An 18,030-nucleotide genomic window follows, 5' to 3' on the forward strand; every position below is an offset into this window, starting at 1 on the left:
CTCCTATAGACAGTTCATCACCAACTTCTGATAAAATACAAGTGGCCTGGCAGCCACTATCATCCCGCATCACTTAGAACAAATTCTCTCCCCAGCACCACTGCCAACTGAAAGCACATTCTACTATGGACAGGAGAAAGCCAAGATGCCGAAGGCAGCAAGTGGTTGGAGAGGCCAGGTTTGGGTGCAGGGCCCCCCACCTCTACCCGGGGTCAGACTGGGGCATGATGAGGGGGAGAGTCCTGTGCTAGGAGGCCAACGGTGCATCTCACAAGAAGATCCTGTCCCTTTCAGCTCTGGGGTGGTCTAGCCAGCCACTGGGATAAGGAATTTAGAGTGCTTAGCACCCTGTGTACAGTAAGCATTCAATCAACATTGACCATTCTTCTTCTTATGCATGAAATACAGCAAACATCTCTAGAAAACAGAAATGCAAACACTTTTGGTCCATGTAGGAATCCTTGTAGATTGTTCAGCTTCCTTCAGTTTCCATCCTCTTAGAAATAGCAAACGCTTTTTTAATTTTGAGAATATCACACAGGGCTGCAAATCCAGAGCCTGCAGCTCTGTTGCCCTGGCTCAGCGCCAGGTTGCAGACGTGTGAGTCGTTTGGATGCCCCAGTGGCTGCATCTCCTGGGCGGTGCTGACTCACAGTGCAGGCTGCAGGCAGCCTCTCTCCATCTGCCAGGTCACTGCTGGGTTTCTGAGTCTCAGATCATGTGTGGTCAATCCAGAGTTCACTAACCTGCACCTAATAGATTTTCCTCTTTGTCCTGTTCCTACTCCAAAGGACATGGGGGTAGGGGACAGCCATTAGCAGAATGCCTAGCATTGAGTGAGCATTCAGTATTAGCTGTTGGTGGTGTTATTATTATTCATTACCATGATGGTCATAGCACAAAGTCATTGCAGTGGCTTTATATTTTTCCTGGGAGGTTATTTAGATCTGCATGGGCATAGCACACAAGAGTGGACGGATGGAGGTCAGGAGAATGGGATATTAATCTGTCCCCTCTTTCATGAGCTCCTTAAAGACAAGAACCATTTGATTAATCTCCATGTTCCAGCAGTCCCTGGGGCTTGGCACCAGGTAATTGAGCAAAGATAAGCATACTGTATGTTTCGCAGTTTTCCAAAGATGATTTGGGGAAATCAGATCATCCCATCATTATTCCACCAATCAGGACTCAGCTCTCTGACTATGCACTTTGATATAAAAATAACACCTTTGGCTTCCCTTCCTCTACCCAATTTAAGAAGCAAGTTACGAGTTTGAACTTTCAAAGGCCAATTAACATCCTTAAAAGACACTGTCATCTCTAGACCAAGAATGTGGGCAGCCTGGTTTCTGGCCCTTATGCCATCTTCGTGTAAGGGAAGGGGTCCAGGCCGATGGGAGCTGGGGGGAGCCTAAGCCGGCAGGCATCTCAGCCCCTGCCTTGTACGGACCCAGACAGTGAGGCTCACAGAATGACATTGGTAGCCCCAGCTGCTACTGGAGCATCACGGTTCTAGGTGGATGCTCTCAGGTAGGTCTCCCTCTTGGTCCTCACAGCATCCTGGGGGGAATTATTTTGTCATTAGCAGCCAAGACCCACGACAGCTTGGCTTTACTCCACAGTCCAGGTGTCATCTCCTGGCTTTACCTTACGCTGCCCCTGCAGTCAGGCCCCTCTGCCTTTGTAGAGGCTAGTTCCTCTGCTGGGAATGTCCCCCCGCCCAAACTCCATCTTTTCAGCCTACGTGACCCTCTTCCCGCTGTGAAAAATGTCCTCACTCTCCCTAAATATATATCTAATAACACATGTCATGACTATATTAGCTCTCGACATTAACACCATTCATTCATTCGATATTTAGGTAGCGTCTCAGGCTCTGTGTTGTTCGCTTCGGCCACAGCAGGGAACAAGACAGATGTAGTCCCTGACCACCCCTCACCGATCAGCGTGCCAAGTTCCCATCTTTAGGGCTTGTCATGAGAAGACAGAAGGGCCCCGCCCAGCACTGGGACTACAAGTCCCAGAAGGTTGTGCGGCGGCATGGCCGGAGGCCCGCCTACGCGCATGCGCGACGTCGTGACTCCGAGACCGCGAGCCGGCGCCACTGGCTGCGGCGGGCGGAGTGGGGCGGGGCCGGCAGGCGGCGGCCTTTAGGGCGGAGCCGGCGTCCGCTCCCCTCAGTCGGCCGCGGGCTAGCTGACCGTCCTGCTTCCGGCGCCGGTTTCTGTGGTTCGCCCGCCCGCCAGCTCTCGCGCCGAGTCGCGGCCGCCCTCTCAGCGCTGCCCGCAGTCCCGAGCGCGGCGCCATGTCGGAGCCCGGGAGCGGCGGCGGCGAGGACGGCTCGGCCGGCCTGGAGGTGTCGGCCGTGCAGAACGTGGCCGACGTGTCGGTGCTGCAGAAGCACCTGCGCAAGCTGGTGCCGCTGCTGCTGGAGGATGGCGGCGAGGCGCCGGCCGCGCTGGAGGCGGCGCTGGAGGAGAAGAGCGCCCTGGAGCAGATGCGCAAGTTCCTGTCGGACCCGCAGGTCCACACGGTCCTGGTGGAGCGCTCCACGCTCAAAGGTGCGGGCGGGGCCCGGGGCCGGGGCCAGGGTCGAGCTGGGGGACCTCGGGCTGCAGACGCCCCGCGGGGTGGGCGGCGCCGCGCCCGGCCTCGCTCCCGCCACACCCCCGCCAGGCCGGAGCCCCAGGGGTGCCCCCTTCCGGGCCGCGGGGAAGGGTGAGGGTGCCCCTGTCTTGCCGTCACCCAAAACAATGGGATCGCTTTGTCTGCTCGGGCCTCAAGATGGCCGAGTTGGGTGGAGACAGCGTCTCCCCGGCTGAGCGCGGGCGGAGGCCGCATCCCGGCCTCCAATGTCACATGAGCTTTTCGGTTTCGTTTTGTGTCCCGGCCAGGCGGGCCTCGGGAGGGATGTGTCAGGGGCAGACCCGCGGGGCCGGGGGCAGCCTGGATTCTGGCCCTTCCGTCGTCTGGCTGGAGGGGGAGATCCTGGCGGGTCGGAGCTGGGGCAGCCCTGGCCGGCTGGCATTCCGGCCCCTGCCTGGTGCGGGCCCCGATGCCGAGGCCCGGGAATGACAGGGCAGCCCCGGCTACGAGCGGAGCATCACTGTCCTGGGTGGATGCGCGCACGCGGGCCGCCCTCTTGGTCCTCCCAGCAGCGCCTGTGCTGAATGGGTGTATGTCCCCACTTCACACGCAGGAAACTGAGGTTCAGGTGAAGTGACTAGCCCAAGGTCACCCGAGACTAGACTGCACATCTCAGGTTCCAGTCCGCTGCTTCTTCCATGAGTCACACCTTACATTGGTGTAGTGCTTGGATGATCCTAATGGTGACCTGTGATACTGGAGTCTGTTTTACAGATTTAAAAAAGAGAGACTCAGTTTAGGCACCCAGTGGGGGAAGGGGACAAAAGATTTGCATATTCAAGCAGTCTCCTCAAATAGTGACCTCCCAAGGGCAAGGCTGGATTCACCTTGAGAGTCGGCCTTGCCTTCGGGGAGGGCTTCCCCTTGACTCTTTAAGACCACTTGGTAGTAATGGCCCGCACGGTTGACGGCACACGCATGGGTGTGGCACCTTGTGCTGGGAACCCAGGGATGATGTCCCAGCAGATTTTAACTTAGTGCCAAGGGATTGGGCGCTGTCTGAAAATGTTTGCCAACAACCTTCTTATAATCTCAAAAAACGGTATGGTTCTGAGTAAGAGGACCTGTGCTGTCTCACCCCCCAGCTCACACTTATGTTCCTTTCTGATAGTTTCTTTCAAGGGCTGTTCTTACTCAGGAGATGCTTCTCTGTAGCATCTCTTTCTGCTGGAGGGTCGGAGGGAAAGAATATTTTTCTTAGGTCTACATGGAATGTTCAGAGCAAATAAGAAATTTGGGCATATTTAGAGTATTAATGTTGTTTAGGGTTTTTCTGTTATGTTTGAAGTTGTGTTTTCCCTCATGGAAACCACTATTGTTTAAAAGAAAAAAACACCTTTAACTCATCTACTCTTTTTCAAAAAGAATGTGTAGTCGTGGTAGAAAATTTGAAGTATACTGGTAAATAAAAATCACCTGGAATCCTTCGACCCAGGTATAACCACAGTCAGCATTTTGGTGTCTTTCTGTGAATATACATTATTTTATTAAAATATATTTTCATCTGCATTAAGTTATTGTGTTTTGCGTAGTTTGACCTTGGTTAATTATTGATCATGTTGCACAGTTTATGTATTGAAACCGGTGATTTCTACCTTGGGTCTCAATTTCTTTTTATGGAAAAAATTTGTGAGTTTTGTTCTTTGCTTGTAGGGTGCTCGTCAGTAATACTTTCTTAAACATCTTAGAATTTTCTAAAATTATTGGTAAATAAAACATATTTAGCAAAATATTAAAATTATTACCCTGTTTCTGTAGTATACCCTCTAGTGCAAATCCTCTCTGTTTGCATGATGGGTACGTTTTCTTCTTTCAGCAAAGCGAATATCCAGGCATCCAAATCTTGGCTCCATAATGACTTGCACTTTTGAATGTTGACTGAGGAATGAGACTGTCTAAAATTGAAATCCTACCTCATTCCCATATTTGTAAAAATCCATCAAGTATTTCTAGTAATTCAGCCTGTCTCTAATTTACCTCTCACTTACAGAAATCTGAGGAAAGACTGTATGCTCCCATCAGTCTTGTTAGCATCCTGGCCATACTAGCATAATTTAGATGAAGGTCACTTGGCAGGAGGGCTTTCTTCTGGGTGGTTTTTATAAGTTGGCATTGGCATTTGTACATGTAATCAAATACGAGCATCCAGTAGTTAATTACAATGAAAGGTGGGCTTTGCCTTATGATATGGAAAACAAATCTGAGTTGTTTAAACTGGATGTAGACCACCAGCAGCAGTGCAGCCCTGTAACTTATTTAATGAACGGGTCAAGTTGCTTTTATTCTATCCTCACCCCACCCCCTTTTTGGAAAGAATTTTCCAAACGCTTGTTACTGAATGTAGAAGCATTTTTTATATGAAGATCTATCTATTTTTTTAACTACCCCAGCTAGCTGTAAACTTTTTTTGTTAAGGTACAGCATTCCTTAAAGTGTAGAATAAATAAAACTTAGCAGTTTGTTTTGATAGTGAAGAATTGGAGAGTTGGTGGGAAAGAGAATGTTAAATTATAGCTCCTCGTTTTAAAAAGAGAAATCTCTTTTCTGGAATTCCTGGCCGGTAGAAAATTGTTTTCTTTATAGTGTACTTCTATAATTATGACCAGATAAAATGATGATCTCACTACTTAACAGGCATTTTACAGAGCCGATGCCGTTTTTGTAGCACTTTGTACGTGACGTGCATTTTTGGTGGTTTCATCCCTTGAGAGGTTGAGTGGCAGAGGTGAGAACAGGGAAGATGCTCCATTGGCAGCTGGTGGAACTGGCGGTTCCAGAACTTGTCTGCGCTCAGGCTTCTTGGTGACCAGGCCAGGATCAGGTGATAGCGGGTTTGTTTTTGTTTTTTTACACTCAGGTGTCTTAGCCCTGAGTTCTGTCTTTGAGACTGGAAATAGTGGCTCCCTTTGGAATTCTGGCTTTTCCTAAGCTTCTTCATTTAGGGGATCCCACCTCCCCTTCAGTGGTGCAGAGTTGGCGACGGACTGGAGTGTGAGGGAAAGCTAGTGCTTTTTACAATACTCAGCTTCCTAGCAGTGTGGAAAGTTTTATGGGGAATGTTTCGGTGGAGTTTTAAAAACTGTTTTTCTGAAGACTTAATTTCCCTAAAGAATAAAGAAATGTAGTAGATTGATGACTAAAAATGTATTGATTTCTGACCTTTGCTTAGCCCCCAAAATGGTTAATAAAATGGTTAATAAATTAACAGGAAGAATTTTCTGTGACACCATACTGTCCTGGAGCACTAGGCCGAGAGTCTGTCAAACTGGGTTCTTACTGCCCTGTGCTGCCACACTGCGGGCGGGGCCCTACACCTTTATAGGACAAAGCAGTCTGCGGCAAGAGAAGTTGGAATGCGCGGTATCTCAGAGTGAATGAGATTGATGCACGGCAAAAGGAACGTGGTCATCCCTGCCTTTTACAAAGTGCAGATGGATGGGCGTGCATCATCAGCCTTGGAGAGCGTCAGGCTGGGAGCAGCGGGAGAGATTTGGTCCAGCTTCCTCTGTCATGAGTGAGGAAACCGAAACCCCGGGACTTTAAGACGCAGTTGGGAAAAAGATGTTTTAAGAGGATTCTGAAACCCAGAAACTAATTTCTCTGTTCAGTTCCTTGGTATCTGTGGAAATAGGGGTGTTTGTTTTCGTTTATTTCGTCAGTTATTTTTTTGGACTTAGTATTAGCCTTAAAAAGTATTAAGTATTAAGTCTTAAGTCCCTTAGGCATTAGTAACTTATTATTTCAGTTCCTTATTTCTCTTTTTTTCTGGAAATACCAAAGTGAACCCTAGTTTTACATTATATACAAGAACTGCGTGGGGTTTAACCATCTTTTTATATTCCTTATACTGTAAGAAATGACAGTCTTCAGGTTGAAGAGAAAACTCAGACTTTGTCACCACACCCTTAGCCTTATGCCAGGGCAGGGAGCGCTTGTGGCAAAGAAGTCACAGCCTCTCAGAAGGAGGATGAAAGGGGGTTGGATGTAAATGTGATAGGAGAAAGGGAGAAAACTGAAACAACCACAGGAGCAAAAGAGGGAAGGACATGACGGATGTGATAGTGACTGACCAGAATAATGTGCTGTTAGATGTTTTAGATTTTAAAAAGAAAAGACGACGAGGACCGGGAACATGTAAGAAGTAGTTTGGTGGTGTGTGGGGGCCAAGGGAGACGGCTGGCTTTGTCTGCTAGATAGAGAAGGGGCTTGCCCTGGGGCTGGGAGACTGTTGGAGGGAAGCTGCATGAGGGAAGAACCTGGAGGCCTCCCCGCTCCTTTCCAGTTTGCTTTGTCCCTTTCCCAATTGCCCATTCATCAGGCTTTGTGAAAACATCCCGGTCTACCTAGGAGAGGTAGTATTGAATGTGCATCTTTCTGTATTTCATTAAATGAAGCATAATGCTCACCTAATTCACAATGTAATGATATAAATCACTTATAGTTTGAAATATATTAAATTAGTCTTTCAATAGAAGTATCCACAGATTAATGCTAAATGACATTTTGAACATCTCTAGAAATTGGACGAACTCTCAGAAGCCTGCTGAAGAAATGTCCACAGCTCACTGTCATGTCTATCGGTGTGGCTTGCAGCAAAGGAGTTCATGCAGTGGCCCCAGCGCTTTCTGTGCTGGTCCTTTGATTCCTTGAACGTGTTCACAGGCAGTATAGTATTGGTCCATCATGTATTAACCCGTAACTTTAGCACATCAGGAAACGGCTTCAAACTTTACTGAAAGTGATATTACCTGATAAAATATGCAGGTTGTGTTTATATGTAAGCTTCTAAATATAGCAGGATTAATAGCCTTTGTTACTAAGAATTAACTATCAAATGTCTGTCTTCCTCTGAACAAATTTTTTAAAATGTTTCTGTGGAGGTAGAATGTCAAATTATTCTTATTTGTAAGATGTAATAATCTACAGAGAAGCAAAAGGTTAAATTATTTGATGGCAGTTTATAAAACAGTGTCATAGGTTCTTTATAGTGGGAGTCAGACATACTCAGACTTCATTTGATCTCTATATTTATAAGGAATAAGTATTCAAAAACTAATCTGAAATGTGTTCTGTGACTGATTAATAGTGACTTCCATAAATTATTGTCATCAAGAGAAGTTAGAATTTTGCAAAGCAGTAGAGGATACCTAGCTGCAATTCTTGTCTGAGGATTATGTCATTGGGTGTGCCTTCCGAGCTGAAGCAGTGTTCTGCTGCATTGCGGTATTCCTCGTGTGGGGCTGGGCGCTCACGACAGGACTGAGACAGAGCCGTGACTCATCGCGTGGCAAGGTGCCCAGTTCCTTTAACCCTGTCTGCGTTAGGAAGTGCAGGCAGCGTGCTCAGTTGCTGCATCCAGGCGGCATGTTCTCTACCTGATTTTACTTGTACAGATGATGGGTCTTTATCTGGGAGGAAGAAATGATTCAAAGTTAACCTATCATATTTTTAGTTATATCAGTAATTTCCTTTGGTGATGATAGAATATTGCTTTTATTTTCTATATACTGTTTGGATGTTATGTTGGTGATGTATGTTTTATATAAATCATGGAACAGCATGACGGAAAGTTCAGAAAATTGAGGGAGAAAATATTTCATAATCCCTCTCCATAGACAACTGTTTCACTTTGGGGTGTCTCCTTATGCTCTGTGTCCATGTGCTTGCTTTTTACAGATTGCAGTCACATATGTGGTTGGTTTCAGGCAGTATGATTTATCTTATCTTGTGGTATATCCACATTTCAGTAGTTAGAAAACTGGATTGATTGATTTGTTTAGTTGGTTGTTTTGGGGTTTTTTAAGGTAGGTCTTTTTGTTTTTTTGCTGAGGAAGATTAGCCCTGAGCTAACATTCATGCCAGTCTTCCTCCACTTTATATGCAGGTCACCGCCACAGCATGGCTGACAAGTGGTGTAGCTCCGAGCCTGGGATCCGAACCTGTGAATCCAGGCCACCAGAGCTGAGTGTGCCAAACTTAACCACTACACCACAGGGCTGGCCCCAGGTAGTCATTTTTTAAAAACAGCTAGGAAGTACCTGGCATACTAGAATGTTCTGCCACCAACAACTCCTTCCTTTCCTAAAATTATACTAAAAACAATATTTTGAATTACTGTCTTCTTGATAGATATACTAATATTTTATATTCTTTTACTGTGATTTTTGTATTTGTCTCATCTTAAAGCTAATGAAGCTAATAGCTTTTGCTCAGACCCTATTCACCCAGATTTTACAGTTTTTAGTGCGTAAAGAAACCTTACAGACCATCTAATTTGATATCCCACCCCCTCATCTGCTGCCCATGTTACATTTCACGAATTTGAAACCTAGAGGAAGAAAAATGACTTTCCCAAAGTCACTTAGCTAAGTCTGCTGCCTTTGCTGTTGCATCACAACTTAAAAGTGTAGACAAACCATACATAGCACATTAAATTAGTCCTTAGATAGTAATTTTTGCTAATGCAGGTATTCCATGCAATGTGTCATGGCAAAGATAACTTGGCTAGAACATCTCGGCATCTAATAGATTAGTACTAGATCTAGAGGTTTGTATTATTTCGCATTCTTACACATTTTTTATTCTAATTTTTCAATTTTTGTTTATTTGTTTGTTTTTTGGGGCGGGGGGAGATTTGCCCTAAGTTAACATCTGTTGCCTATCTTCCTTCTTTTCTTCCTTCTTTCCCCCACAAAGCCCCAGTACATAGTTGTGTATAGTTGTAAGTTCTGGTTCTTCTGTGTGAGCTGCTGCCACAACATGGCTACAACAAACAAGTGGTGTGGTTCTGTGCCCGGGAACTGAATCCTGGCTACTGAAGCAGAGCACACTGAACTTTAACCACTAGGCCATCAGGGCTGGCTCTCAATTTTGATTTTTAACTATAGTCATGCATCATTTAATGACAGGATTATATTCTGAGAAATGCATCATTAGGCAATTTCATCATTGTGTGAACATCATAGAGTATACTTAGACAAATCTAGATAATGCAGCCTGCTACACACCTAGGCCGTATGGCATGACTAATCTTATGGGAGCATTGTGTGTGTGTGCTCCATCATTGACCAAAAGGTCGTTATATGGGGCGTGTCTGCACTTAGAAGTTTTGTTCACATGCCTCTTGAGCTATTTTACTATTAAATTCCAGTGAGCTTTTAAAAATGACTCCTATGCACAGTGTTTGCTGTGTGGAATCCAGCATGATCCCTGCCCTCGAAGAGCTCACAGTTTTTGAGGAAGATGCATTCATGAGTTGACCCCGAGCAGGCTCTGAGAAGTGCTCTAAGAGCAGAGGGGCAGGCTGGGTGAATGCCTCTGGGTGACCTGGGGATGTTTCTTCATAGCAGTTTTCTTGATGGGAGTTTGCCCTGCGAGGTGGGGCAATGGATGAGGGATGGAAATGGGGCTGTACTGGTGGGGAGCTCGGCCCTGGGAATCACAGACTTTCCAGCCTTGTGTGTGAGAACTGTTTATTTATACGAGCCTTAACCTGAAAAGCAAGGATCAGAGTAGTCATGCCAACCCTCATAGGGTTGCCTTGAGGGTTAAATGTATGAATACCTAAAGTACTTACCAGAATGCCTGTCACGTGGTAAGTCTTGAGTGAACAACTGAGCAGAATACACTGGGGTGGGGAAGGGAGGGAAAGTGACCTCTGTGTGTGGAGCACAGGGCCTGGGCTGCTGGGATGGGTGGTGACAACTGGCTGTGGCAGACACCACCGAGCACTGCCCCAGGGCCAGGCCCAGCTCTGGCACTTCATGGGCTTCAACTCGGTTAGTCCTTCCAGCAACCTGGGTATGCCAGTGCTGCCCTGATTTACAAAGGAAACAGGTGCGGAGAAGTTAACCATCTTGCCCAAGATCACACAGCAAATAAGTGACTAGATAAAAAGTCAGGAAAAAATGGGTTGAAATGGAAGAGTAGGTGGAACCAAGTCACATAGAGGTCTGTCAGGGTGGGATGGGGTGAGGCTCGTTATTCTCTAAGCAGTTGATAAATTGAAAGTTGGAAGTGTTGACATGAATTTGATATAATATTTATTATGATTTGTAGAGGATGTTGGTGATGAAGGAGAAGAAGAAAAAGAATTCATTTCTTATAACATCAACATAGACATTCATTATGGAGTTAAGTCCAATAGGTGAGTAGCGTGAATATACTGTTATCTTGGATTATAAACTTGGGAGAATTAAATATAAATCTTAATTGACTCAGGCAAAGACATTAATAAAACACTCAAAAGATTTCTGCTCTTTAAATTCGGTATCTTGTCTCGGATTTCCTGTATTCAAATTAGAGGATTTCCAAGTCAATGTAAATTCTAAAATACTTTTACTTTAAATGCCATGTCATAGCATCCATTTTAGGTTTAATCCATAATGTACTTAACATATCTAATAATGCTCTCAAATTATATCTGAGTTTTCGTTATCATAAATAACTAGTAAATAACTACTAAACATTCTTAAGTGTAGGTCTGATTCTTTTTAGGATAAATCCCTAAAGATAGCATTACTGATTCAGATGCAATGCATTATTAAAGTTTTTAATGCATCTGACCGAATTCCCCACCTTCCAGAAGGTGATGCCAATGTCCCTCCAATAGACGTATTCAAATTTAAGTATATAAATGTTATAATTGATTCTGCACTGGGTTTTTAAAATTTTTTATTTTGAATAACTTCAAGCTTACAAAGGAGTTACATGAATAGGATATAGAATTCCTGGATATCAGTTAACATTTGCCATGTTGGCAAATTATCATTTTTTTCCTGAGCCACTTGAGTTGGTTGTAGACAGCCTGCCCCTTTATCCCTAAATACTTCAGTTATTTCCTAAGAACAAGGACATTTTTGTTCATAGGCTCAGTGCAGTTTTCAAATTCAGGATATATTGGTACAGTATTACTCTCTAGGTACATATTCAGATTGTCTCATTAATGCCCTTACAGTAATTCTCCCCTGATCCAGAATCCAGTTCTTTGTCTTTCTTTCTGTGTCAGCCTTTCTGTGTCTTTCACGAAATTGACACTTTTGATAAGTACAGACCAGTGGTTTTATAGAGCATCCTTCAGTTAGGTTTGTCTGATGTTTCTCCATGAAGAGATTCAAGTTGTACATTTTTGGCAGGAATACTGTTGTGACTTTGTTCCTTCACAGTGTGTCACATCAGGAAGCTTCATTGACTTTTTAGGATAATATGAAATATGTATAAAATACTGGCCTGGGAGCTGGAAAATTAAAATATTGTTAATTTTCTTGAAGTTATTAATTGACCCACCTTTGAGCACCTGTTATGTGTAAGATATGGCAGGAGGTATACAAAGAAATAAAACCTAGTTTCTGTTCCCAAGAAACTTGTGGTCCTTTGGGAGGAAGATTGGCAGATACACAACTAACTGTAATACTTGGCAGAATTTTAGAGGTGCAGGAAACACGGAGATTGGAGAGATTTCTTCTGATTAGGAAAGGCACCAGGGAAGAAATAATGCTGGAACTGGGTTTTGGGGATTACTTGGAATTTCAGCAGGTGAATGTGGGTTTCTTAAGTAAAGACTCAAAAGCACACGATGCTCAGAGAATGGGACATCTAGCTTAAGTGGTGTCTTGGGCTGGGGAGGAGAAGAAGAAACTGGAAGAGTTTGTTTAGGCCGGGCCGTGGGGAGCCTGGAATGTCCTCTGGTCACTTTAGCCTGTGGGTAACTTGTTTATTCAAACCTATGTGTGACTTAGCACAATAAATGAACAGTACAAGTTAGCATAGGATCAGATTTTTAAGTACCTCATGGCTTGTAACTTGTAGTTGCCTATTGTAGGTTAGTTTTGGTGAGGCCAGTATTATGGACTCAACCCATTTATGAGACAGATTAACTTTGCCTAGTTTCGTGGTCGCATGCTGTAATTTTAACCTTAATTAGAAACTTCTCACATAAGTGAGTAAAGAAAGTAAGCAATGTATTTCCTTGTTAGAAAATAAGCAATTTAGTCTATTAATACGATTTTTAAATTAAAACGTTCACATGAATTTTTAATTTGTATGCAACATGAAGGTTAGAGTTATTAAGACTTACTAGGAATGAAACTCTTGGTTTTAATTTCTTCTTTGCCTTTCTTTTAGCTTGGCGTTCATTAAACGTACTCCAGTAATTGATGCAGACAAACCAGTGTCTTCTCAGCTCCGAGTCCTCACGCTTAGTGAAGACTCACCGTATGAAACCTTGCATTCCTTCATTAGCAACGCGGTGGCTCCTTTTTTCAAGTCCTATATCAGAGAGTCAGGCAAGGCAGACAGGTAAAAACCATTTTCCTTCGTTGATTTGAATGTCATATTTCGCTTAGTGTTCACAGACACTGTGGAAGATGATGTAAAATTCAGGAATCAGGAGGATGAAGTGTCAATATTGAATCTCTCTGGAGACCAATAGTGCGCTAAAATTTAAGGTACTTCTTGTCTTTTTAGGGATGGTGATAAAATGGCTCCTTCAGTTGAAAAAAAGATTGCAGAACTTGAAATGGGACTCCTTCACTTGCAGCAAAATATTGAAATTCCAGAGATCAGCCTGCCAATTCATCCGATTATTACAAATGTTGCAAAACAGTGTTATGAACGTGGAGAAAAGCCAAAAGTTACAGACTTTGGAGATAAGGTTGAAGACCCAACTTTTCTCAATCAGTTACAATCTGGAGTTAACCGCTGGATCCGAGAAATTCAAAAAGTAAGAGCACAGTATTGAAAATATCATGTAAAACACTTGACTCTCTAATATCTCTGAGAAAGCTGGTCTGAGTTTTTGTCCATGAAGCAAATTCTGTGATGACTGTTGTGGTACCTGCCCTTGGTCCTGGGAATGCTCCACAGAAGACAAACGCTGGCCAGGGTGGGATGATCTGAGTGCAGTGTGAGATTATTTAAATATCAGCCAGGCAGGAGTGTTAATCTCAGCTGTCTCATACCTTTGATTTCAAATTAAAGCACTTATAATTTACAGAAAGGAAATCTACTTGAAATAAAAAAATTGTACTACATGTGTTTAGTTAATCATACTTTTTCTACCTTTGTTTAAATAGTGAATATTCTTGAATGTTATTTTATCTTTTTAAGGTGACCAAACTCGATCGAGATCCTGCCTCAGGAACTGCCTTACAGGAAATTAGTTTTTGGCTAAACTTGGAACGTGCATTATACCGCATCCAGGAGAAGCGAGAGAGCCCAGAAGTTCTCCTGACTCTGGATATCTTGAAACACGGCAAGCGTTTCCATGCCACCGTCAGTTTTGACACTGACACAGGTAAAAGCTAGAGCTAATAATATGATCAGTAAGTTGTTGATCTGGATTTTGTGAGATCTTATAGATAATTTAGAGGAAAATTAATAGATGCATCATACTTCCTGACTGTTTCCTCTCTTGAATCTTGTCTCATCTTTCCCCCAGTTCTTGGTAATGAAAATGATTTTCCCATGTGCTTCCCTTTCCCCTCAGGCATTTTGAGAAGATAGCCAGTTTCTGGGCCTGAGTAGAGAGCGCTGGGAGTTTCCCACCTGTTAGTTCCTTGGTTCCTTGAGTAGGCTGTAGTGTTTTACTGTAAACTCAGGTGTGCTTTTGACAATCCAGGAGCGTGGTTTAAGTTAAGCAGAAGTTACTTGCCCGCAGGGCTATGGAAGGAGACCTAGTCAGTGCTCTCTCTTCCTCTTTTTACCTGCCCCTTTCCCCTGTTCTCCACCCTCCTCCCTGTTCTGAAAGTGGTCAAGATAAATTGTTTTCTAAATGGGCAGCAGTGTGAGTGATGTTGCCCTGGCACACGCTAGGCATGCAGTCTTTGAATGACCAGGCCTGGTTAGGCGTTTCTGTACAGCTCTACGCCCCCAGACGTGTTAGAACAAGTAGTTAGGACTGCAGTGGTTGTCATGTTCTTTTCCTTCCCGTCACAAAAGCTGTGGTGCCCACATTCTACATGCTCGAGGAAGTTCCAGGCAGAAATCTTCCAGTTACTTTGATCATACTGCACACTAGGCATTCACTAATGTTGTATACCTTGAATTTTTTTTCAATACCTCTGAGACCTTTCTTTCTTTCCTAATGCTTGCTTTTTTTTTTAATCTTATGGCAGAGGAAGTCAAAAAGTAAACTAGGACGAAGGTGCTTCTATGATTCCATATCCATAACACACTCGCCTAACTTGAGCCATGGTTATAAAATTTAAATTTTGGTCTTCTTAAGAATCCTAAAATTCTAGATTTTCTAAACTTAATTGTTGTTATAGAACATTTAGATAATTGTAGAAAGCAAAAAAAGGTGAAATCCATGATGCTACCACCCACAGCCTTTAGAGTGTGTATGAATTGACTGATTTTCTTAAAAAAGTAAAAATTAGACCACACCAGGATCATCCTGTTAATAACATGTTCTTTTTTTCAAATATCATAAATAGCTTGTATGTCACTAAATCTTTTACAACGTCAAATGTTGTATTGTGAGGATGAGTTTTAGTTTACTGCCCCAGTATTAAGCTTGTAAGGAGTATCCTTCTAATTGTGTTACTTTCCATGAAAACCGTTAACTGTTTCTCTGTTAATCTAGGTCTAAAACAGGCTTTGGAAACTGTGAATGACTACAATCCTCTGATGAAAGATTTTCCTCTGAATGATTTGCTGTCTGCCACTGAGCTGGACAAAATAAGGCAGGCACTTGTTGCCATTTTCACCCATTTGAGAAAGATCCGAAACACAAAATATCCCATTCAGAGGGCGCTGCGTTTGGTGGAGGCAATTTCAAGAGACTTGAGTTCTCAGTTACTCAAAGTATTGGGCACTAGAAAATTAATGCATGTTGCTTATGAAGAATTTGAAAAAGTAAGTTCGATGTATCAGAAAACCGACCTCAGGGCCTTAAGATGAAAATATGCTTAATAGTAAGCTTTTTTCCTTAAATTATATTCTAGGTTATGGTAGCATGCTTTGAAGTTTTCCAGACTTGGGATGATGAATATGAGAAACTTCAGGTGTTGTTGAGAGACATTGTCAAGAGGAAGAGGGAGGAAAATCTGAAGATGGTGTGGCGAATCAACCCTGCTCACAGGAAGCTTCAGGCTCGCCTTGACCAGATGAGAAAATTTAGACGCCAACACGAACAGCTGAGAGCTGTCATTGTCAGGGTCCTGAGGCCACAGGTAGGATGCTCATTCTGGAAATTTGCATATGCATTGTTTTAATGACCCCCTCTTTTTTTTCAGAATTAGAATTAACTACATGTTTCTATTTTGCACTAAGTTCTACTTTAGCTCCATTTTCATCTTGTCACTGTCATCTTTACGATCTAGTGATTCCGTATTACATTGTTTCAATCCAAATCTTGAATGTTCTCCATCCTTTCATCCTTACCCCCAAATTACATGGACCCTAGAAACAGACTTCCTGGGTTTTAAATCCTAATTCCACCATTTAACTGGCTGTGTGATTTGGGCACATTATTTAACATTTTCCCAGGTTCCTCATCTGTAAAATGTGACTGATAATCGTATATGCCTGAGATTTATTAAAGGAAATGACTGCTTTTCTTTATACGTACTTTTTTTCTCTTCTCAATTCACCTTTCTCTTTTCTTCACCAATGCTTTTCCTCCGTTAAAAAACCCAGTGTTGGGGCCTGCCCTGTGGCACAGCAGTTAAGTTCGTACATTCTGCTTTTCGGCGGCCCAGGGTTCGCCAGTTCGGATCCTGGGTGTGGACATGGCACTACTTGGCAAAAGCCATGCTGTGGTAGGCGTCCCACATATAAAGTAGAGGAAGATGGCCACGGATGTTAGCTCAGGGCCAGTCTTCTTCAGCAAAAGGTGGAGGGTTGGCAGTAGTTAGCTCAGGGCTAATGTTCTTCAAAAAAAAAAAAAAAATCCAGTCTAGAAATATAGGGTGGATTGATACACATAGAGGAATTGATAAATAGATAGATATATATATATAATAAGCCAATATATATCGAAATGTTAATTGGCTGCATGTTAATTATAGACTCCAGGTGGCAATATATGAATGTTCAGTCTATAATTCTTTCAGCTCTCCTGTAGTTTGAAAATTTTGTAATAAAATGTTGGAGGGTAGGGATCCGGTCTAGAAATCATGCCACCTAGGAAGCTTCATTTGCTTGTTAGGAGTGCCTACTATTTGGGGTTGAGTAAATTGTTGACAATGAATCCTTGCGTCTTCTTTTTTTTTTTTTTTTTTTTTTTGCTGAGGAAGATTAGCCCTGAGCTAACATCCATTGCCAATCTTCCTTTTTTTTGCTTGAGGAAGATTAGCCCTGAGCTAACATCTGTGCCAGTCTTCCCCACTTTATATGGGGGTTGCCGCCACAGCATGCCTGATGAGTGGTGTAGGTCCATGCCCAGGATCCAAATTCGTGAACCCAGGCCACCAAAGTGGAGCACACCAAACTTAACCACCATGCCACAAGGCCAGCCCCTCCTCAGCATCGTTTTATTTAGTGCAGTAATGATTTATGTGTACCTACATGTGTATTTGTTGGTTTTAAGTGTTAAACCTTTACTTTATACATGAGAGATTTGAGACTAGTGCTGATTCCTTCTAGCCTAGGCTTGCTTTCCTTTCTTTTCTTTTCTTATTGAGGTTATGATAGTTTACAGCATTGCGAAATTTCAGTAGTACATTATTATTTGTCAGTCATCTTATACGTGCTCCCCTTCACCCTTTGTGCCCATGCCCCACCCCCATCCCCCTGGTAACCTCTAGTCTGTTCTCTTTGTCCATGTGTTTATCTTCCATGTATGAGTGGAATCATACAGAGTTTGTTTTTCTCTGTCTGGCTTATTTCACCTAACATAATACTCTCAAGGTCCATCCATGTTGTGAATGCAACGATTTTGTTATTTTTTTATTAGCCTAGGCTTTCTTAACCCTTTTTTGCCATATACTACTTTTCAGATATCATTTTTTATAAGAACATTATATATTGTAAATCACGTGGTACAAATCCTTTATATGAGTAAAATTTATGGTAAATTTATATATGCATGCATGCATTCTCAGAATGTTTTTATTGTCGTGTTTAGTGTATTAACATTTAATATAATTATTGATATACTTGGATTCAGATTTGCCATTTGCTATATGTTTTCACTTGTCTCATTTTTACTGTTCCTCTGTTCCTTTCCTACCCTTCTTTTTTGTTATTTTTAGTATATCATTTTCATACTTAATTTATCATAATATATTTAATGTTGACTTCCAGTAAAATGTCAGAACCTCATGTCGGTACGGCTCTGTTTCCTCCTCGTCATCATATATACAACAGGGAAAAGTGCTCCTATCCTTGTCATAAACATTACAGCTATATATGTTATAAACCCAACAATATAGTCTTATAAGT

General features: G+C 42.9%; 1 protein-coding gene across 1 annotated transcript in view; it reads left to right on the forward strand.

Annotated features, from left to right (window-relative positions):
* Positions 1–2,180: 2,180 nt before the first annotated feature.
* DYNC1H1 (dynein cytoplasmic 1 heavy chain 1) overlaps positions 2,181–18,030 on the forward strand; it is a 70,135-nt gene continuing 54,285 nt past the window's right edge. Inside the window, exons 1-7 of the mRNA XM_046647284.1 lie at positions 2,181–2,561; positions 10,705–10,792; positions 12,769–12,942; positions 13,111–13,366; positions 13,753–13,939; positions 15,230–15,501; positions 15,591–15,818. Coding sequence (XP_046503240.1) covers positions 2,306–2,561; positions 10,705–10,792; positions 12,769–12,942; positions 13,111–13,366; positions 13,753–13,939; positions 15,230–15,501; positions 15,591–15,818 — 1,461 coding nt within the window. The 5' untranslated portion in view covers positions 2,181–2,305. The remainder of the gene's footprint in view (positions 2,562–10,704; positions 10,793–12,768; positions 12,943–13,110; positions 13,367–13,752; positions 13,940–15,229; positions 15,502–15,590; positions 15,819–18,030) is intronic.

The sequence above is a fragment of the Equus quagga genome, chromosome 20, assembly GCF_021613505.1.
Source record: "Equus quagga isolate Etosha38 chromosome 20, UCLA_HA_Equagga_1.0, whole genome shotgun sequence".
Lineage (NCBI taxonomy): Eukaryota > Metazoa > Chordata > Mammalia > Perissodactyla > Equidae > Equus > Equus quagga.